Below are 23317 nucleotides of genomic sequence, written 5' to 3' on the forward strand. Positions count from 1 at the left end.
AACCCCCGGTCCGTGGATCAGTCGGTACCGGGCCGCAGCTCCTCCTCTTCCTCCTCCCCAACTGCTGCCTTGGGGGCTGCCCTGCCATCAGCTCACCTTTGGTGCTTTCCAGCAGCCACCTTGGCTGGGGATCCCCCTCGGCGTGGCACTGCGTAGCTGCTGCTGACAGCGCCCCCCAGCGGGCAGCGGGAAGTCAGGGGCACCGATGAGAAAGCAAGTGGAGCAGGGTTTCAGACAGTGGCAACATCCCTCGACAAAAGACTACTCCCCCCCAGGCCTCAGTAAAATTATCAAGCGTTGACCGGTCCCCGGTGATAAAAAGGTTGGGGACCACTGCTATAGCTCAACTGTTGCCACTTTTAAAGTTCTGGAATGTTCTGGCCTGTGTCCATTTTGATCATATCTAACCACCACATTCTTTGCTAGTTTCCTTTTTCCACTGACCAATCCTAGTATAATTGCTTTCTCCATTGAGTTGGTTTGCATGATATGGTCAAAGTAAGTGAGCCGGAGTTTTGTGATTTTGCCTACCAATGACATATCAAGCTTTATGCGCTGTATAATGCCTTTGTGAGTGTTGCTGTCCATGGAACCCACAGAAGCCTTTTCCAAAACCACAGTTCAAATTAATTCATTCTCCTCTTGTCCAGCTTTCACGGCCATAAGTGGCTGCTGGAGCCAAGCAAAAGTGGAAAATTAAATAATTTAAATTTCTCTCTGGATTCCACATTTGAAATCCCATCAATAAATCATTTTTAAGGTAGTTTTTAAGATATCCATGGCTTGGTCAATCTCTCATTAGTTCTGTGGGACTGTAAATCTGATGGGAGCAGAAGTAAACTGCATAGATCCTGTGGAATATCTGTGCCCTGGGACGTTCCTCATCATTAGTTCTGGGTGTTCAGCAAATTTGGTGATCATAGGTCACTGGGAAGTATCTGTTCTGGATTTTTACACAGCATAGGGGGTTAAATTGAAACAGTACCAAAATGAATAAAATCTTGCTGGTAATGGCTCACTCTTTCTCCCACAGCCATGAGGATATCTTCCCCCTTCAATCTTGTCCAACCACAGCAAGATCTTTAAACAGTGGCTTCACTTTAAAACGCACTATGCTTATAGAGACAGTTGCATCCTTGTACATTATTTCTGTCATAACTGGCTTTTTGCTCAGCCAATGAGATCCAAGCCACATTGTCTTAAGACCTTCACAACCAATAGGAACTCCCTGTCCACCCAACAAATATGCCTCAAGTCCAATTCAGTTTCTGTCTTACATATCTGCATGGTATAATAATGAAGTGAGTTTGGCTGGAAATTGGTTCACATTCCTACTCAACCATGAAGCTCATTGAAGGTAGCTTAGTAGCTACTTTCTAACCTCTTAGCTTTGACAGGATAAAAATGGAGAGGAAAACTGTATTCACCTGAGCTCCTTGGAGAAAGGGATAGAATACGATTAAAAAGCATACTGAACCCAAAGGCGTAGGGTTTACTGTTTACTCCTTTGTGCTGGGGTTGATTAGAGAACCAGGGAGAAAGAACAGCTGAAAACACAGGAAATATGCCTTTGGCAATGTTGGATCGTCTATAGCGCAATGTAAATGAACTCTGACTCCTCCATAGAGAATATTTACAGAAAACAGAATCAAGACAGTTTCATGACCAAAAGCCAAGTCGCAAACAAGTTTTATTTCTCGGACATGGAAGCAAGTTCTAAAATATACATAAGCAAAACAAAAAAAAAGCACAGTTCCATGAGAATAGCTCTTGGGAGATAATATGGAAAAAACTACTAGGCCCAGAAAGCATGTGAAAATACGTACAGCCAGAAAGTACGGCTACACGAAAGGGACAAAACTGTCATTTTTAAAACTACAACTACTTTTGCCTATGGAGCGGGCACCTCTTGAATAACAGAATGAAAAAAAAACGAGGCAGCCTACTGGGACAAAGGGAGTCAAAAAAATTTTGTGAGAGACTAAGAATTGCCTCAGAAAACAGCTCATCTTGGAGGCCCAGCGATTCTACCTGTCAGATCAGAGGGCAGCAGATGTCTATGCTTAAAAATTGGCACAAGGGGACTAGGAAGGAGCATAGGGAACTCTCTCTGTCTAGAGGTGTCACACCTCCAAACTCAAACCAGAGTTGCTGGCAAAGCAACACTGTGCTTTTGGCTCTTGATATGGTCAAGAATCTACAGGAGACAAACTAAGAACCATCGGTATATAGATTTAAATGGAAACCATTTGTCAGAAGATCCACCTTGTGTGTGTGGGCCGCAAGAGCTTTCTCTGGGTTGGGGAGGGTACAGGACACAAACAAATAAAAGACTGGAAGGGAAGAAAAAAAGTCACCGCCCTTGCTTGTTCCCCGTTCCTCAAGAAAAAGGAATATAAGAGGACACAGCAAAGGGAAAAGGTCCTGATTTTCAATTCCGTACAAAAAACAAACCATCAGCGCAAGGGCAAATAATTCTTCAAGCAAAAAAAGGGGAGGAAGTGTGGAAAGAGAGACAAACCATTTATAACCATTTACCTAAGCAGTCAAATTCTACAATAACTCTCCAAAAAAAACAAATAAAGGCAGAGAGGTGCAGAAAGGGGATAGAGGGCTGCTTAAGAAGGACCAGGAGTGGAAGAGCAGAGACAGGTGAGGGCAGCTTCAAACAGGTAGCTTCTCTCCTTCGCCTCTCCTCCATGGAATGCTGGCCCACGTGACATGAAGCAGTGTCTGTTAGGCTGCCATTCCCTCATCCCCACCACTTCCCTCGGGCTTGGAAGTAGAGACTTCACCCAGATCAGTGGCGGGGGAGCTGTGAGGAGGGAGGCTGCTCTCTCCTCTCTGAGGCTCATCCAGGTTGATGGGGTCTGCCAGCACTGAGAACTTGCGGTCTCCAAAGACGGCATTGAGTTTGGACTCGAAAAAGCGCTGCAGCACAATGATGGACTGAACATCCTCCTTGTCCTGGGGGGGGGGGGGAAGGAGTGGAAAGTGATCAGTACCCAAGAGTGCGATATCATACAGAATCCTTCCTCACAGACAAAGCAAGGCATGCACAAAAATATTCTGCTATGGGATGCCAAACCACGGTTTCTCCAAGCTGCCTTTGCCAATAAGGTTCAGGGGCCTTCTCCAAGGCCATGGAACAGCAGGAGCAACCCTGATTAAACATCCAGGTGAACTCTGCCACAAGTTGTTGAGACTTCTGAAATTTGATAAAGTAGTGGAGCACCACCACGTATCATAATGAACAAACCATAAAATGGCCACTGTGGAATAAGGGGACAATCACAAGGTATGCAGGTGGACCAAGGCAACAGGCTCTGCATGGCGTTGCTTCCTACAGAACCAAAGATGATATGATGCCTCCTTGAGTCTTTCAAACACCTCCTGCTCCAATAAGGCAAAGCAGAAGAAGCCCAAGAATAGTACTCTGGGAACAAACAGGTGGGCATAGAAACTTGCCAAATCAGCCCCATAGTGCTAATGGGTGACAGTTTGGGGTATCACCAACTGACTGCACTAGTTCTGGACAGATGAGATGCCTGTTCGTAGAGCTGAAGAAACAGTAGCCTCATCCTATCAAACTAACCCTGATTCTCCTAGGGCCACCATGCTAGCAACGCTGGTAATCCTCTACCAATGAGCAGGTCAGCTTCATTCCCATTAAGAACGGCAAAGCCTCACCTCTGTCAGTTTGTTAAACTGCCTGAACATCTTCCAGACGTCATCGGCGAACTGATCAGGAGAGTTGTAGGGTGGTGAGAGCTTCCCCTGCAGCTTGGCTCTGATTAAGGTCAAGTCAATGGTGTTTTGCCCCTCCTGGAAGATGGGATGAGAAAAGCTTACAGCTCACCTTTTGTGGCCACAATTCAAGGCCGCCGACATTCGCATTTTAGCAGAACCAGAACAGACAACAAGGCTCATCACACCGTCTTGATCAGTCCTCAGTTCGAGGAGAGGCTCAAGAATGTGCATGGCAATTTTTACAAGAACAGGCTGCAAATAAACCTTTGGAGCCTTACACCGTCTAACAGTGCAGGACCATTAAGGTTTGCCACAGATAGGACATCCATTTTAGGTCTCTCTCACTCCCTGTATACATCCTCCTTCAGGCTTGGAACTGACCACCAAATTCTGGTTCTAGTGTTTCACCAGACACGGCCCAGAGCATCCCCCCTGCTCCCAGGAGACCCCCTCTAGTCAGGGAGCACCCTGATGAACGGCCAGGTTTTGAGTCAGGAAGCACCCTAGACAGAGTGAATAAGACATATATATATATATATATATATATTATTTATAATTATATTTTTATATCAGCAAAGCCGCTCGTGGTGATTTCCAGTTAATAAAACATACCATAGAGCATTAATAAAATACCCTAAAAACATCAGACCCAATTACATTAATACCACAAAAATTCAAAAAAAAAACATGGTATATTTCCTTGATTGTTGTTTTAAGACGAAAAATAGCAAGGAAAAAAGGAACAAATTGATACTGGGAACAAATTACTAAGAATGAAGCCAGCGAGAAAAGATTTCTGAAAGTTTAGTTCTTGATCCCAGTAAGGCAGTCACCCCACCATGGGCAAGGGGTCGACCCCCTCCAAAAGCAGCCTCATGCCATTCAATGTCAAAAGAGACAGAGAGAGAGAAACTCCCTCCTCTGTTCAGGGCCTTGTCTTATCTGTTAGAGCTATGCATCCTTGACAGGAACTGGTTGTTTTCCTTCCACTCCCGCCCCTCCAATTGCAGTCCCATTCCTTGGAAGGCTTCTGGGAAATATAGGCCTGTCACAAAATTTACACGAAGGCCTCAGGACTTTGTGGCACACAGTCTTCCTTGAGACTTAGACCACTCATTCTTCAGCCCTAGGATCATGAGACCTTGGATACTAGAGCCCCAAACTAAAATCAGCCTCTAAGTTTGTCTGACACTCGGAAGGGGGGGGGGGGAGAGAATATACCAGTACACAGTTATTACTAAGATGATAGTTCCTCAAGCCCTCGCATGCCCACCCCGCAGCTCATATCAGAGACTCACCGTGGCATTGGAGAGTCGGTGCAGAGGCCTGCAAGGCTCAAAACACAGCAACTCAAGGAGGACTCGTTCACATCTCTGTTGGGAGACAATAAGAGGTAAGGGAGATCCAGCCTTCTCAATGAAGGGCAAATCTCATCCCAAGGAGCGTCCCTAAAACCAAATGGGAATAACAGTAGGTTCTTATATGCCACTTTTGTCTACCAGGAGTCTCAAAGTGGCGTCCAATCACCTTCCCTTTCCTCTCCCCACAACAGACACCCTGTGAGGTGGATGAGGTTGAGAGAGCCCTGACATTACTGCTCAGTCAGAACAGTTTATCAGTGCTGTGGCGAACTCAAGATCACCCAGCTGTCTGCATGTGGGGGAGCGGGGAATCAAACCTGGCTCGCCAGATTAGGTCCTCACTCCTAACCACTACACCAAGCTGGCTCTCTGTAAAATTTGGGAACTTAATGGGCTGTTTGACTGCTATCCCTTCTAAAACAGGCCACGTAAGATTAAACAAGCAGATCTATTATACTATGGCTTTCAACTGCTGCAGACCCAAGTACCTTTTGACCCACTGGAAAGAACAGGACCAACTGTGTAGCAATCATGTAGGCTGCCTGAAACTCATGTCAGAGAGCAATGTGTCCAAGTCACAATCTCACTGGTGTGGTGGGAGCACTGCACCACAAACTTGCATGAAGCACTGGGAGAGAAAGGGAGCTTGTGAGTTCCTCTCCACTCCTTGAGGGACCTCCTGTTACCCAGCTCCTTCTGCACACATCAACATGGCATCTTTGTCCTCTGCTGGAATATGGAAGATCTGCAGTGTGCATAACTGAGCAGAGTACGAGCATCCTGCAGGGAGGATTGGAAGAGCTGCCTATTTCGCATAGAGAGGACAGGATCTTAATGATGGTTTTTGAATAGTCTCCTCCATTGTCCTGACTGGCTCAACAGAAGATCTTTGCCTTTTGAGCACGCTTTGTCTTTGCCTGCCTCAGAACAGCTGAGCAACGGAAGAATGAATGCAGACAACAGTTAAGACCACAGGTCTGTCTCGCTCCTTCTATATGATGATGTTATCCATTCAGTTGTGTCCGACCCTTGGCGATTCTATAGGGAAGTCTTTGCCATGCACCCGTCTCTGACATAATTCTATACTTCTATAACATAGCTGTTTATCTTTAGAAGTAAAGCTATTTAAGCATCCTGGTGCTTCGGCCTCTCTGCATATTCAAACTCTGCCAACACACTATGTACAAAAACCAGCAGCAGGGCCCTTCAGAGAATCAGTTTCAAAATTTCAACCACACACTTCCAAGGACTGGTTGTCCTTCAAAGAAAGGGCTGAGATGCTGTAGTGGCATGCAGGAAAAGGATGTACACATGCAGGATCGTTCCCCTTTGGGAGGAAGGCTGGGTCTAAATGAAGCAGTGAAAAAATATCAGCACCCAGCATTCCTCAGCCCAGCCATGCAATCTGTCCTCTCAGCCACACCCAGACCCAACTGACAGACCTGCTGGTCAGCATCTCTGAGAATGTTCAGCTCGCCATCGACAGCAATTGGAGTCAAGGCAGTGCCACTTTCTTCACTGGCTGCCATTGGTTCCTCACACAGCAGGCACTTCCATTCCTGACTGTGGGGGACAGAAGCAAGAAATAGTCAGGTTCCTGGCCACAGGCTCCACCCCCACGCCCCTCCATTATTTCATAAAGGTACAGTCTGCAAATCAGAGAGGCAAACCCTGTTACCTATTAGCATTATCATGCACCCTAGGACTCAGTATTTGGAAACTGAAATGGCAATGGGACTACAGTGTTGATCAACCTTACTACTTTAATCTGATCAGCTGTTAATACGCTCCCTTTACATGTACAATTCGGGAGCACAGGAAAAGATCAGAGCCTGTGAGAAATCACCACCCTTAAATTTAATGGCTATCAGCATTTACGATGTAGCATGTGGCTCTGCCCCGCCTCTTAGAAGTTCTCTTCCCTCACAACCACAGCGAACGTCAGCTACCAAGAGGTGTGGAGATTGTTTTCCAAGAACAATAATATTCATCAACTTCTTGCTCTGAACCTGACTTGCGGATCCAAAAAGGGAAGCCCTGGGGCCCGGAACAGACAGACAGGGCATCTACAAATCCAGGATTTACTGAAAAACTGTAACAAAAACTTCTACCATTTTGCAAAAGCCCCAAATTAGAGAAATTGCAAGAGTGCAAGCATATATTCAGCTTTTAAAACCATCTAAATGTTGCAAGATTACTGTCAGCATTACTGGTTTGCCCAGCAAGGCCACACAATGGAGCTTAAGGAAATGTGCTCACAAGAGACTTATGGAGCAGAGAATGGACTCCAGGATCCTAGTCCAACACCATACCAAACTTGTTCTGAGCAGAGTTGAAAGGACTACAAAATCAGAGCACAAGGACAACACTCAAGTCTTTATTTTTGCTGCCACTGCCAGCACTCTTGCCTCAGTAACGTCTGGAGGCCACATCTCCACAACTGCACAGACTTCCTCCAATATGTACATCGGGGTGGTCAAACTGCGGCCCTCCAGATATCCATGGACTACAATTCCCATGAGCCTCTACCAGCGAACGGGAGGGCTGCAGTTTGCCCACCCCTGATAGAGGAAGGTAAGCTGGGAAGGCGGAAGCTCGCACCTGGGGATTTCCTGAAGGGCAGGCAGGTGGCAATCCAGGTGGTAGCACTTCTTGCACCCGTCACACATGACGACCGCACCAGCTTTCAGGCAGACCCTGCAGCAAGCTGCTTCCTCCCCATTGGCTGTGCCGTCGTGGCTCGGGATAGACTGCATGTCCATAGCAGAGCTAGTGCTGCCGCTGGGAGAGATGAGCCGGGGGGCCGAAGAGCCTTCTGCCAAGGGCGCATCCTGGGGTAGGACAACGGGCTTGGTGTCCTTTGCTTCAGTGGCCACCGGGTGTTCAATGGCTGCTTCTGTCTGCTCCTCCTGGGAGCAAGCAGATAAAAACGAGTCAGGTCCAGCAAACACATGGAAAAGTGGCCTCTGGCAGCTCCCAATAGAAATTCCAGTTCCCAGGAGCCTTGCTGCCATCTTGTTTCAAGGTGTTGGGACAATGAGGAACAAAGTAACTGAGGGAAAAGACCATAGAAATCTCAAGAGGGCAGAGAAGGGTAGGACCTAGAGGTGTAGCTGGCCTAATTTCTTAGCTTTCAGAATGAGCTACACCCTCTCTTCTCCCTTTCCATATCTTGGCCTTCTGAAGTACAGTAGATGTCTACTTCTACATCTCCTAAACAAATTCTGGAAAGTCAAGAGATCTAACCACACAGCCGACGGCTAGATCATAGAGAACTTCTAATCTGTGGTTTTTATCATTTACTTATTTATATACTTATTTATGTCTTATATATTTGTTTACCGCCCTCTCCTAAGACTCAGGGCTGTTCACATAGAACTTAAGAACAATACATCAATACATCCCTCTCCTCCAAGAAGTGCCATGGATCTGCAGCTCCAAAAACATGGGCTTGCGTAAGAGGTTGTGCATAGGGGTGAGCACTTCAGTGTGGTTCAGCCACTTTGGCAATCACTGAAGCGGCCAACACCGTGGTGCAGAGAGGAGGGGCGCCAGCTGGCGAGCCAGTGCTGCCCCTCCTGTCTGCAGCGCTGGCCGCCTTGGGCTTCGGTGATTGCCAAGGCGGCCGAACTGCACTGCAGTGCTCACCCCTAGTCCTGCACCATCACGCGTCATCAAAGAAACATGAGCCCACAGCATCCTTCTGTAAAGTGCTTAGCAAAGCTGGTGCTTATCTAGCCCCACAGCATGGCCACAGAAACGGCTTTCTAGACACCAGCAATATCCTCAATTTCCCAAGCTGGCCTGCTATATTGTGAAACACCCTCAGGGACGCTTCATGTGCTATGAACTCGCTCTAGGAACAGCCATGTGTTTGGAGAGCGGAGGGCCCTTCCGTAGTGGGAACCGGTTTCTGTGCCAGCAGCGATCCAGATTTTTCAGGCGAAGGTTGTTAGCCAACTCTTATACAGGATACCAATCTGGGTGGAGGGTAGATCAATGCTGCACAATGCTGGATAGAGGAACTGAGACTAGGGGCGGATCTTACCACTAATCCTGCACTCCATCTGAAACTTCCCTCCATTTAAGCAGGCAAATACAAAATGCAAATGTATTTTACCACGCCACCGTGACTGAATCCCTTCCTCCGGCCAAAGGAGCCTTCTTCTAACATGTGGCTCTTCCATTGCAAGAAGGTTCAAGCCAGCCCCACTGGATTCATCACACACAAGACACCAGGAGCAATGAAACAACATGCAGGACCGTTATAACCCGACCCGATGGACTCCAATGATCCAACCCATTTCTGCACACATTCGCACTCGGAAAATGGAGTTTCCCCCAGGGCCTGTCAAAAAGGCTGCAAACACAACATTCAATGTACTACAGCAGGGGTAGTCAACCTGTGGCCCTCCAGATGTTCATGGACTTCAATTCCCACGAGCCCCTGCCAGCAAATGCTGGCAGGGGCTCGTGGGAATTGTAGTCCATGGACATCTGGAGGACCACAGGTTGACTACCCCTGTACCACAGTCTCCCTTGCACCAAAGAGAGGCTCACCTTCACTGCAGCGGCTGCTGTTAGGAGCCCTCCTTGTTGGGCGGCGGCAGCTGCAGCAGCTGCTTGCTGAGCCCCGCGCTCAATCACAATGAGATTGTAGTCTTCAGTAGATGTGCCTGGAAAGACTTTGAAGACAGGTGGCTGGCTGTCACAGGTCAAGTCCACATCCAGTCGCTCCAAACTTACACGGGGTACTTTGCGCATGACACCCGACTCTCCATCTTGGCCACGGGGCCTGAGGCAGACAGATACCGGGAGCATTAGAACAAACAGACAACTACGAGTACCTGGAGATGTAGGTAATGCTTTGCAATATACATATATGCAAACCTGTACAATTTCTGATTGCTTAATATTTGAGGGAAACCTGCTCCAGCCAACCTGAATTTGTCTCAAAAGTATGGATTTTTTAACACTTGTAGAAATGTCTGTTTTATCCTTAATCATTTAAGCTGTCCAGTTTAAGAAGTCTTTACCTATACCACCTTTATGGACTATTTCTTCTAACTTCCTTGAGTATGGAACAAGACCAATGGCAGGGCATCTGCTTTGTATGCAAAAGATCCCAATTCCTGACAACTCCAGTTAGAGAGAGGAAGGAGGTGGTCTGAATTACCAGTCACAGGAGACAAAACAGGACAATCAATATGGGATATTCAGCAAATCCTTGCAAATGTTAAATTTTTCTGTGGAAATAAATGGGATCCTTCTCTATGCTAATGGGAGTCTGCAAACCACATCTTCCCTCCTACCTTGCAGCTTTTTAGCAAAGCTTTTAAGAAGCCAGTTCACCTCTTTCAAAGCTATGAATTTCAAGTAAACCTGGCAGAAATCAAAATGCATTGCTTTTGTTTTGAACTGTGGGTGTGAAGATGGTATGGGAAGGAAGGACACAGGCTGAACAAATAAGCCACACCCCTCCTAGGGAACCAAGACAGGCATTCTAAATTGCCATTTATACATTCCTATAAGAGCAAAAAAAATCACTTGTATACTTGTCTTCAGAACAGTCCACTTATCTCCAGACATCAAATCACAAAAGAAAGCCAAGGGATGCAAGGCTACCCAGAACAGACCCACAGGCCTCAAAACAGGTGCCAGTCTAGCAAGGTGAAAAAAGACATACCTTTTTGTTCCAGACACATTTGCTTCGCCAGAATATGATCCTTCTGTGTACAGAGAGGGGGGAAATGGTCAGAAGGCACATTTATCCCATGACTTAGGCTTCTGTCAACTCCCTTCAGCCAACTGCATGGAGCCTCCGGGAAGGGCGGTATATAAATATAATAAATAAATTCTTGGCATATGGTACTTACTAGGTTTGAGAGAAGGTCCCTGATTAACCCACCTCTCTCCCCATGAACAAGCCCGGCCCTCCCCCTTACGTTACTTACCTACACCAAAGCCATCACTGATGTCCATTGGCTGAAAAAGAACAAAGCATAATCAAAGAGAGATACAGCCTCTCAAACTGTGCAAAATCATGCCATAAACAAAACAAACCAGGGGACTGGGGACTTCCCAGTTATGCGTAAAAATACAATTTTGCATGCTAACCCCTAAACTTACGCTTTGCCTGATAAAGACTGAGCAGGCTATTAGACACACAGGATTCCCAAGTCAAGTAAAGGAGAGATATTTCACTCCTTTCAAGGCCTAACATGCTTCCAAGTAGGTTGGCACAGGAGACTTTATCTGGAAGGGATTCTCCAGCTATTAGTCTTCTTTATCCGCTTAGTCTTCAAGCCCCAAGCCCCTTAACAATACACCTGGAGTCTGAGGCTAGACAGCTGAACCACCACAACCAAGATAAAATCACGGGTTTACATGTATTTGGAGAACCCATAGGTTCACAGACACTTCCACTCTTCACAAAAGAGGGATGAATACCCACCCATTCAACCTCACCCAAACACCTTGGCTTTAGGAACTAACTTCAAACTCTAAACCGCCGTAACTTTTAACTCTCAATTTCTCTATTCAGCCCATCCTGCTTATTAAACATCCAAATCAGGGTTCAGCTACCATATAATCCAACTAGCTCAAAATTCAGAGCAAAAAAGCCACTCCAATAACCGAAAATATACATTACTAATTGACAAGGTCGTTAATACTCCACAAAGGTTCTGCAGCCCAAACACTGGCGCTTCGCTGGATATAATGCACACAATAAACCTACTTAGAAGTACTATGTGTAACTTTTTTTGTTGCGCTGGTATTAATCTGTGCATGGTTCACATTCTGATTACTAGAAATTCTTCAGCTGTGTCATTTCCCTTTTGTAAAGCATCTCAAAGAAGTCTCCTAAAATGTTTCACTTATCATTCCTTTCATCCTCACACCTGCTGTTCCAATATATATTTTGCTTCCACTGTTTTTATTTCCTTTCCATTATTTGGTTCTGAGCCAAGCCACATTTGGCCCTGGTGCCACAGACTGCAGACCCCTGATTTAAGTGGAAACCAGAAACAGGGCAACCTTCAAACCTTCTCCCATCTGGGGAAAAAACTATCATTCTCTTCCACCTGCTGATGAACTGCTATTTCCAGGCCATAAGTCAATGGCAGCCTTCCCTAAAGAAAAGCTCACCTGCCCTGCAGAAGAGGCACTGGCATCATTAATGTAGCAGTCAGGGATAGCCTGCCGCTGGCTGTTGGAAGGCAGCACAGGCTGAAGCAGGGCTCCCTTGTTCACCATGCTTGTCTGCAGAGACATCTGCTGGACACCCTACAAGGAAAGTCCTGTTAGCCAGGAGGACGGAGCCTCTAAAAGCCACCAGCCACTCCTTGGCGACCCTGCATGCTACAGAGGCATCTCCGCCTGTGCAAGGAGCACCAGTGATGTAATCTTACTAGCGTGCCAGCCAGTGGCAGGCTGAGAAACACGAGGGGCTTTACAGAGGACAAACTGGTAGCCAGAGAAGCCAATACCTGAGAAGGTGGGACACCAGACTGCCTGACTGCTACTCCTCCAGATGCAGCAGCAGAGGTGGCATTGGCTCGCTGCTGGGGGTTCTGGGCATTGAGCACCACTGGCAAGCCACTCCGTTCAGAGATTATCTGACCTAGGTTGGAGAAGGAATAAGGAGTGTTAGCGGTTCTGTCCCCAGTTATGCCGGAAGATGTCACACAAATCCACTAAAGCAGGGGTAGTCAACCTGTGGTCCTCCAGATGTTCATGGACTACAATTCCCATGAGCCCCTGCCAGCGAATGCTCGTGGGGATTGTAGTCCATGAACACACCTGCACTAAAGGGCTCAGCATTCTCAAAGGTCCAACAGCTGAAAAAAGTTTAGTGCCAGGTTTATCACAATACACGGCAGGTGGGGGGATTAAAACTACAATTCACTTTAAGTGGAAATGTCCTCAAAACTTCTCCAAAAGTCCCAGGTTGGATCCAGAGTAATGCTTCCACTTAACAGAAGACATTTCTCTTACTGGAACAAAATGTTCCTGCCTCCCACCCACTGCTGCCAAGCTGCCCACCAATCTTCACAAGATGCTGTTTTGGGGAGCAGGGGACCCCCAATAACTGCATGGGAGTTAAATGGAGGTCTGCAGCAGGGAGAGAAGGTAGGAAGTGTTCCATTAGCAGTAGATTTACTTTTGATCCAATCCTTCCATTGTAATCCTAAAAGTGGAGCTTTTCTCCACTACGCCCGATCGAACTGTAGCTTCAGGGTGCAATTCTGCTTTGGATGGCAGCGTTCAGCTATTACAGAATAGTTCTCATCTATAGCGCCAGTTTGGTGTAGTGGTTAGGAGTGTGGACTTCTAATCTGGCATGCCGGGTTCAATTTTGCACTCCCCCACATGCAGCCAGCTGGGTGGCCTTGGGCTCACCACAACACTAACAAACCTGTTCTGACCGAGCAGGGATATCAGGGCTCTCTCAGCCTCACCCACCTCACAGGGTGTCTGTTGTGGGGAGAGGAAAGGGAAGGCAACTGTAAGCCGCTTTGAGCCTCCTTCGGGTAGAGAAAAGCAGCATATAAGAACCAACTCTTCCTCGTCTTCTTCTATACTGAGTACTCTAATGTTAGCATCCCCTCTGCACCCTGTACTTTTCTGAGCTGAATTCAAGATGCAAGTACTGGCCTATAAAGCTCTGAATGACCTCCAATTGTATAAACCCACCCCTGACATGCAAGATTTCCCCTGGGGCTCAGGTGGGTGATAGGGTGATAGGTTCTTTCCAGAAGGCAGAACTTGCCTTACTGCATATTTGATAATGGACCCTGCTCCTGTTTTAGACTTAACTTGATTGATTATGATTGATAATGCTGTTTAATTGATTTATGTGTTGCAGGTCTGTTGTGTGAACTGAGTTAGATCTACTCAGTTTTTCCTGCCAGTGAAAAACTAGGAGGGCTGGACCACCCACAACAGGCTATGGTGGGGGAGGGGGATCAGCTGTGTGACTGCAACCCATAATTTTCATACACCACTTTCAAGCTGCTACATGCCCCGCCCCACCACCCCAGAAGGAACAAGAGTTAGATCCAACCAGCTTTTCCACTGGCGAGAAAGGTCAAAGGGTCTCCTTTGACTATCATGCTGGCCATCTTGGGACTTGCATAATCAAAACACATAAGGGTTTGGGGGGGATTAATATAACACAGAGGCAAATGTGCTGGCTGATTGCAACGTGCATAGTCAACAAGCAGCTAACCCAGTAGAGGGTGCCAGTGGCATTATTGCCCATTACCCTCTAAGAGCAATGGGCCTGAATCAAAAGTTCCTCCCATTCATCTCCCCAAGTATACAGAAACGATTCCCTTCATCTCTCACCAAATGTCTCCGCGCTCTTGGTCCAAGCATTTAAGTCCCACTGGAATTTCATGTCCCCATGGGGTTCCACTGGATCCACAATCATTTTCAGAGCCCTATGCAGCTGGAAGTAAATCTACAGGAGAAGAAACACCATTTAATTACACCCAAAAGTATCGCATCAAAACCACATGATGGGGAGTTGTGACTGGTCAGCTCCCAATATTTTGCAGAGGTACAGAGTGGGAAGATCATGTGCTCTTGTCAGGTTTTCAGTGCTTTCACATCCAGTGGCTGTGCCCCCAAACCAAGTTGCTGCCATCAAAATGTCACCTAGCCAACCAAAAAGGAGCCCCAAGCCCACCTGGTATCAACCATGTCAAGATGCTACCATGAGTGTGAGAGGCTTCAGAGTAGCTTCCTTTAAAACCCCTGAAATGAAAAGCAGGAAGAAGACCAGCACTCTTACCAACTTTTTGGAGAGCAGGAGAGCAGTGTTGTTGTCACTCTCCAGGGCCCAGTTAGCAAAGCGCAGGATGTGCTCCTGGTGACGCTGAAGCTTCGTCATGGTCCAGTGCTGTCTCTCTAGCTTCTCCTGCTGCCCTTCAGTAATTTTCTAACATGAGGAGAAAACAAACTTATGAAGTTTCTACAGAAGCTGACCCTTCTCCTGTTCGTTCGTGTTAGCCTCACAACATGCTACACAATGCTGTTTTATTGCCTCACACCCATTATTAAAACCAATACTGCTATAGAGACCATGGACTGAGACCTCGCAGAATAAACTTCCTCGAGAACAGTACCGTCAACTTTATTCAAGGACTGCATTTATTTTTTGCACAATTTATTTTAAAGCATTTTACAACAAAGTAATCAGATGTATTTATGTCCAAATGAGCAAGCCAAATTCTGGCATGCGTCACTGCCAGTGAGTGGCCTAACAAATTTTGACTGAGTCTATCCTGGCTCCAAAATCAGCCATCAAGATTGCCAGATTCCCACCTGCCCCTTCTGTTATAGCCTTATCGATGAGTTTACGCTCCCTGATATATTAAAAGAGTTGAGGAAAAAAAAGGTCTTGTAACAATTGCAGGTCTCAAAAAAATTTCTGGAGTTTTCTATCCCAAGAGAAACTGGAATAATATCATTTTATTTTTCTATCCTGCCCCTCCAATACAAATCAGGGAGGTAAACATCATAAAATATAAATACAATTTAATTGTCCCCAATTAAAGCATCAGACATGGGGATTTGGCATTCAGGAGCCAATTTTTCCTGTCTCCTGGTGGTAAGGTCAATCCTTTTAGTTTTATTTTGGGCCTCAACCATATACCTGGTGAAACAGCTCTGTCTTGCAGAATCACATCTTGGGCTATATGGAACTGGAGATATGTAGACATTTTCCACCGCTTCCAGCTTCAAGGCTAGTCCTAATAAAGGAGTATCTTGCTCCGCCTAGACTTTTCCCAGAAGACCCTGGATCACACCAGTGCAGAGCCCAAGCCCCCTGTCTCACCTGTGCATCACTGACCAGAACCTTGCCCCGTTTATTGAGCTCCTTCATGATCTGCAGTATAGCCATCTTCACATCCACCTGTACTCGCTTCTGAACATCAGCCACCTGACGGATCCTGTTGGGGTAAGATGAACCAATACACTTTGCTTGGGGGCAGCCATTTTCTCTTAAGCTTCTGTCATGAAAAGCTGCTACTCAAAGAGCAATAGCAGTACCACAAGTGTCCCCAAAACAGGAAGGACAGGCCTCTTTTCATGAAAGGAGCCTAATTGCTACAAAAGGTTTGGTGTGTCCTCTCTTCAAAGGGTTTAATATCACCTTATTGGGTCTCAGAGCAGGGAAGAAAGGTCTTTCTCAAAACAAAAATGTGTATTATACCTCCCCCCCTGGAACTGAAGGCCAACTGAACACCCAACTTGCCAGGGAGGGCCAGGGAGAAGAACATCTGTGTTGTTACTTCAGAAACCCCAGGCAGCAAAATCAAGCACAGGACAGTCGGAATTTTCCTCTGATTCTTCAAAGACCCTCCAAATCACGAGTCACATCAGAAAGGTATTGCCCACAGACCTTTGCAGTGTTCTGTTGCTTTCCCCCAGGAGGGCCGTCAGAGAAGAGGGCTACTTACGAGGAACGCACTTCCTTGGTTGATTTCTGTAGATTGGCATGCTTATCACCCAGACGCTTGACCAATGAGGCCAGCATCTTGCGCTGGTTCTTAACTGCATCCTCCAAAAACTGGTACCTACAGGAAAAGAGATGTCCTCATGTACCTGACAAAAGGGTTCTTACAGTGGTCCCACCAAATCGGTGCCTATCTAAACAGAACACTACTTTTCAACCAGTAATACAGCATGCTATCAACATAGAATCATAGAGTTGGAAGGGGCCATTCAGGCCATCTAGTCCAACCCCCTGCTCAATGCAGAATGACCTAAAGCATCCAGGATAATTACCTGTCCAACTGCTGCTTAAAGCCTGCCAGTGAGGGGGAGCTCACCACCTCCTTAGGCAGCTAATTCCACTGAACTACTCTCGCTGAGAAAAAAAATTCTGATATCCTGCCGATACCCTTCTACACATATTTTAAAACCATTACTGCAGATCCTTATATTCTGCTGTCAACAAGAACCATGCCCTGCTCCAAGTGACAACCTTTCAAATACTTAAAGACAGCAGTGTCTCCTCTCAATCTCCTTTTCCTCCAGCCTGAACATTCCCAAGTCCCTCAGGCTTTCCTCACAAAGCTTGGTCCCTAGGTCCCAGATCATCCTGAACGCTATTCCTCTGAACTCTCTCAATTTTGTCCATGTCCTTTTTGAAGTAAAGACTCCAGAAGTTCACACAGTATTCCAGAAGAGGTCTGACCAATGTGATACACAGAGGGACTATGACATCTTTTGATTTTGATGTGATGCCTCTGTTGATACAGCCCAAGACTTCATTTGCCTTCTTTACTACCACATCACACTGTTTACTCATGTTTAACTTATGGTCCACAAGTACCCCCAAGATCTCATTCACATATACTGCTACCCAGGAGGGTATCTCCCATCCAGTATACATGCCAATTTGGACCCAGGGGAACATGGAGCAAGGCATACAGCTGTTTGCTCTGATCATGTGGTCAGGTCAAGAATATCGAGACATCACCTTTAGAAGAGATAATTTTTGTACCGAGCTTTTTACTACCCAGGGGGGTCGCAAAGCAGTTGACTATTGCCTTCCCTTCCTCTCCCCAGAACAGTCACCCTGTTAGGCAGGTGGGACTTTAAGAACTCTAAGAGAACTTCTCTGCAAGAACAGTACTAAGAGAACTGTGACTAGCCCAAGGACACCCAGCTGGCTGCATTTGGAGGAGTGGGGAATCGGCCCCAGTTCTCCAGATTAGAGACCACCGCTCTTCACCACTGCTCTTGCTTTTCATGAACACACAGATAGAAAGCTTCTTTTCTCTTGCTATAAATCCAACAGGACTGAGATATACAGGGAGTGGTAAGGAGACTGAGAAGCAAGCCCAGGAAGCCCACTAAGGACAGGAGCAGCCAATCATTTATCAGATGGCTCCATTCCAATGATTACAAGAGAACTTAAAAGTGGGCATGTATAGGACTCCACCTCGAGAGGATAAACAGCACAGGGGGGCATATTCCGGGGCTGACCACATGAAACAGGAAGTGGCACTTATGTCTTAAAACATTTATTATGTCCTGCCTTTCAAAGAGGTATCAGTCCTCAACTTTTCATTCCTATCTCATTTGTATCCTACCCTTTCCCAATGGAGGGGCCCCCACCATTTTATCTGAAGCACCCTGTGAGGCGGAGGTTAGGCTGAAGGTGTGAAAGTAGCCCAAGGTGCCCCAGTAAGCTTCAAGGCTGATCTGGTATTGAATATAGGCCTCCCCAGTCCTAGTCTGATGCTTCAACCATTATAACACAGCAACCGACAAGAATGCTTACTGGTGATCCTTGTGCGCATTCAGCTGACAGTCCCGGCAGGTCAGGGTGTCACAAGTGTCACAGAACAGCACCAGCGGTTCATGTTTGTGGACTGAGCAGTAGACAGTCTTCTCTCTCTCTTGGGACTTGGAGGTGCCTAGGAAGAAAAGCCAACCTATTTGTAGACTCTGTCTGCCACTTAAAGCATTTCAGGACCACCAAAATGCTTTCTTGCATGCTGCCAATTGCTGTTGGGAGTTCAGCCTTCCCCTGCTACTAAAAGCTCTGCATCATTCTTCAGCAGTAGAGAATTTTAACTGGACTTGAAAGATGCAGAAGGAAAACCAATGCAGTACATCGGTTTCTAAGAAGGCTAGGGTTCTGAAGCAGAGCACACTTAGCACATTTTTATACTATCTCCGTACAAATGCTGCCCAATGCTGCTTACAAAATAAAACAATGAAAATAATGAAAACAATAAAAACAAAATTACTGATCTCCAGCATTAAAAATCCAGCTACTAAGCATCTTAAAAGTAACAGTTTTCAGGCCAAAAGCACGCTAAAATGGAGTTAAAAGACCCCTTCATTAAAACTTTGGGTGACTATGTGACAAAGATTATAACCCTGGGCAAAAGTTATCCTTTTAAAATTTCTTTGACATATTTGACTGAAGTGTGTTCAAGCATTCCCTGATATGTTACATTAATCACCTCTCTTTTCACCATGTGTATTTGATCACTCCTACTCAATTCATTCAGGTCTGATTTTTAACTCGACCAAGACTTACTTCCTTTCTCTACTCCTGACCTACAGGTCTAGAGTAGTATCAGTCTATTCCAGCTAATAAAAGGTAGAAACAAAGAATTCAGACAGATAGGCAGCCTAGACCAGTGGTCCCCAACCTTTTTGAGGCTGGGGACCGGCAGGGCAACTGCCCGCCCGCGCATGCCGTGCCCGCGCGTCGCTCTTGTTGAGAAAAAAAAAACTCAGCACATCTGCACATGCGAGATTTCAGCCGTGCATGGCGCATGTGCGCATGCACAACAGGCCACGCAAGAGCAATGCGCGGGCACGGCCCTGATTCCCTCTCCCCCCTCCCGCAGTAAGAAGCTTCCGGGCCGCAAGCTTGCGGCCCGGGAAGTTTTTTACTGGGGGGGGGGCGGGGAGAGGGATCGCAGCCCGGCGCCAAGGCCTTCGCGGCCCGGCACCGGGCCTCGGCCTGCGGGTTGGGGACCACTGGCCTAGACTATATTAGAGATGATGTCCTGTCAAGCATGCTGCTCTAACTCTTATGCCCTGAACTAATAAATAAGAGTATTTGCTGGTCTAGGATTAAAATTTTAGTGACTAAATCTCTAGGGGAGGTTTGTTTTGCTGGCCTTTAAGTGACAATGCATTTCTCTCTAGCCCCTCATACCCTGGAGAGTCAAATAAAACCTTCTACAGTTTCAACAATCTCTTAAGCCAGAATTGCAATATCTATCTGAAAACAGTACACCGAATACATGGGTAGAGGACGCAGGCACCAGCACAGCTGACACTTTAGCACTTTGCCAGTGCAAAATGCTAGTAGCTTGGAGAAGGGACTTTCCACAATGAATTCATAGGAATGGGATCAGTCAACTGCTTAGAAGCCAGCTATTGTTCATAAGCAAACATTAGCCCATTCAGGTGAACAAAAGACTAGAGCCAGTGGGGCCCAATGGATTACTTCCACTATGGGTACCTTCTTCCTTCAAAGGAAGGCACCATGATATGAGGAAGCTGTTACCTTTAGCTGAACAAATTCAAAGGCTCCAACCCACTGAGGGCCACAACCTTTCCCTCAGTCATTAAGACAAAAGCAGCAAGATTTTATACATCTCACACGTATGCAGACTTCAGCCAGTGGGCGTAGAGGCTTTGGCCCCTCCACACTACCTCAAGCCTACAAACAGAAAGAGAGCTGGTATTTATACCTTACTTTTCACTCCCTGAAGGAGTTTCAAAGCAGCTAACAATTGCCTTCCCTTCCTCTCCCCACAACAGACCCCACGTGAGATAGGTGAGGCTGGAAGAGCTCCGAGAGAACCATAACTGGCCCAAGATCACTCAGCTGGCTGCATGTGGAGGAATGGGGAATCAAACCCAATTCTCCAAGGTTAAAGGCCATCACTATCTACAACGACACCAGGCTGGCTCTCTTAACCACTACACTGAAAGACTGTCTGCAGTCCTCCTTGGATTGAATCCTCCTACCACATTTCAGTGTCTAGAACAGCGGTAGTCAAACTGCGGCCCTCCAGATGTCCATGGACTACAATTCCCATGAGCCCCTGCCAGCATTCACTGGCAGGGGCTCATGGGAATTGTAGTCCATGGACATCTGGAGGGCCGCAGTTTGACTACCGCTGGTCTAGAAGGAGGGAAATACCCACCCCCATGTGGACCTTTCCACGTGACGCTGCCCTACCTGTAGAGCGGACAGTGTGGTCTTTGGTGTACTTGACCCTCTGGTGCGCTTCCACACACGTCTCACACAAGGGCTCCGAGCATTCCACGCAGTAGCTGGTAGCGGGGGCATTGTCTTCACAACTGGTGCAACACTGTTAAAGAGAGGTTAAGTAGTTTAAATAACCAGGGAGAAAACAGGCCCACCCCTTCCACTAATGCCAAGGGGCAACACCCAAAAGCCAAGGAAGCTTTAAGCAAAAGCACACCACCACCGGAAGTTCCAGATGAAAGGGCTGCATACCTGGTTGGCATCTCTTGCCTCCCCAAGAGGTTCTGTGCTGCCATCCCTCAGGAAGTAGTTCTCCACTATGTCCTTTAGGTAACACTGGTGCTTGCACACAGGACAGTCAACCACTGTAAAAAGATGAATTAGACAGACCATGAAGCAACAGACATCTGCGTATTTTGCAGCAAAGAGTTTCTTTTGGAAATCCTTCTTTCCAGTAATGTAGGTGGACTGGCATTATGATCTGCTGGCTATTTCCATCCTTCTGGCAACCTTGAGAACAATTTTGTTCAGTAATCAATGAGAATTCTTCTTGGTACCAGTAAATATTATTTCATTCAAACAAAGCCCACACAGAATGCATCTATGCCACTTCTCTCTTCCTAGAAAACTCCTTGCTTTTCTGTTTAATTCACAACTGTTTTGGGTTTAACGTGACCTTATTTCTTAGTCAGGCAAGTATTTTTAATTTAGCTATGCAACAAGATTATAACTAAACTACTTAGTAGTTACAGCTTGTAGATGATTAGCAGATGGAAGTATTCAACTTTGACTAAAAATTTAGCATTGTAGAACAACTTCGTGAAGTGACTTCTTGTGTTTCAAAGGGTATGAATTTAAGAAATGACTTTGGTCTGTATGATTCATGTACCCTAAGGCAGGGGTAGTCAACCTGTGGTCCTCCAGATGTCCATGGACTACAATTCCCATGAGCCCCTGCCAGTGTTTGCTGGAAGGGGCTCATGGGAATTGTAGTCGATGAACATCTGGAGGACCACAGGTTGACTACCCCTGCCCTAAGGGATGAGAGACCAAATAAATGCATTTCTAAAATTATTTGTATCTGTCACTGTAAGAAAGTTTATGCCTTTATTAATCTATTGTTTCCTTTTTGAAATGATCCATCATGCAAATAGGACAAGACCAGGTAAAATGCTATAGATCACAAGTAGAAACATGCTCTAACTTTCAGACATTGGAAGACAAAGGTTTAAAAACACAGAATAAATGGACAATTTTAACAGTCAAATGAGACACAGTTTTCCTTTCAAACATGGCTTGGGAGGTAAACATGGTCTATGATTCAGGTCCAATGGCACCAATTTGCAATGCATCAGCACTATTTGATGTTGTTCATATCCCTCAACATGGCTGTGTGTATGAAACTTCAGGTTAAGACAACCTTAGAAGTTGAAGGGTGATTATTTATTTATTTGATTATTCATTCATTCATTCTTCAATTTATAGACCACCCCTCTCCAAAAGGGCTCGCGGTGGTTTACATAATAAATAATTATTATAAATATAATATCATAACACCAAACACAAAGCTTCACTTGCCCTGCTATATTGTCCATGTAGGGCTGGGGTGCCATTGTTTTTACCTGATTTCTTGTTATAGTGTAGCTTTTATAATCATTTGAAGAACTCCATATCTAGCATCCTCTCACACAAATATCAGGATTACCCAGATGAATGCGTCCTTTTATACTTTAAATCTAATAGGAATCTTTACATCAAGTTGCTATGTATTTCCTAGCTGTTATGATAATCTGTGAGTTGGTTGTTCATAATCATAAACTTTATCTCTATTTATGTTTATGACCATTTATCAGTGTATTTTCTGTTGTGTACATTTGTGCTACCTGGCTATGCAATATTTTAGATTTAGTGCAGGAGTCTCCAAGATGGTGCCCATAAGCACCTTCCATGGCCACAAAAGTGTTCCAGAAAGTGGCAAAGGGCCAGTGGATCTTTTGCCCCACAAGGCTTCTGATAGGTCTTGGGAGATTTGATCAGCTGTGCAGATTTCTTCAAATGTTGCTTTATTTATTTTATTTTTATTTATTTATATTTTATACCGCCCTTCCCTACGGCTCTGGGCGGTTTACATAAAACATTATTAAACATTCACATAGAACACTATCTAAATCAATCTAACAGTATAACAATAACAACAACACATCAACTGGAACAATTAGAACGGCACTTCAACAATAATTTGACAATCCCTCAGTAGGTTCAGTCGCTCAGTCTGGGGGGCACCTGTAGATGTTATGGCTCAGTCAGCCCCACCACATGCCTGGTGGAAGAGCTCCTTTTTGCAGGCCCTGCAGAATTGTGGAAGTTCCGGCAGGGCCCTGATCTCTTCGGGGAGCTCATTCCACCAGGTGGGAACCAGGACTGAAAAGGCCCTGACCCT

At 46.0% G+C, this 23317-nt stretch overlaps 1 protein-coding gene across 2 annotated transcripts in view; it reads right to left on the reverse strand.

Moving 5' to 3' along the window:
• Positions 1-1673: 1673 nt before the first annotated feature.
• The window catches only part of TRIM28 (tripartite motif containing 28), a 30486-nt gene continuing 8842 nt past the window's right edge, over positions 1674-23317 (reverse strand). Inside the window, exons 2-18 of one of the 2 annotated variants that reach the window (XM_077315224.1) lie at positions 21130-21242; positions 20848-20980; positions 18415-18550; positions 16583-16699; positions 15958-16072; positions 14911-15057; positions 14463-14577; positions 12602-12735; positions 12261-12398; positions 11066-11096; positions 10798-10840; positions 9672-9906; positions 7713-8020; positions 6554-6674; positions 5049-5123; positions 3691-3825; positions 1674-2967 (exon numbers count right to left, since the gene is read on the reverse strand). In XM_077315224.1, the coding sequence (XP_077171339.1) occupies positions 2737-2967; positions 3691-3825; positions 5049-5123; positions 6554-6674; positions 7713-8020; positions 9672-9906; positions 10798-10840; positions 11066-11096; positions 12261-12398; positions 12602-12735; positions 14463-14577; positions 14911-15057; positions 15958-16072; positions 16583-16699; positions 18415-18550; positions 20848-20980; positions 21130-21242 (2327 nt within the window). In that variant the 3' untranslated portion in view covers positions 1674-2736. The remainder of the gene's footprint in view (positions 2968-3690; positions 3826-5048; positions 5124-6553; positions 6675-7712; positions 8021-9671; positions 9907-10797; positions 10841-11065; positions 11097-12260; positions 12399-12601; positions 12736-14462; positions 14578-14910; positions 15058-15957; positions 16073-16582; positions 16700-18414; positions 18551-20847; positions 20981-21129; positions 21243-23317) is intronic. The other variant, XM_077315223.1, reaches the window with a different exon arrangement.

The sequence above is a fragment of the Paroedura picta genome, chromosome 16, assembly GCF_049243985.1.
Source record: "Paroedura picta isolate Pp20150507F chromosome 16, Ppicta_v3.0, whole genome shotgun sequence".
Lineage (NCBI taxonomy): Eukaryota > Metazoa > Chordata > Lepidosauria > Squamata > Gekkonidae > Paroedura > Paroedura picta.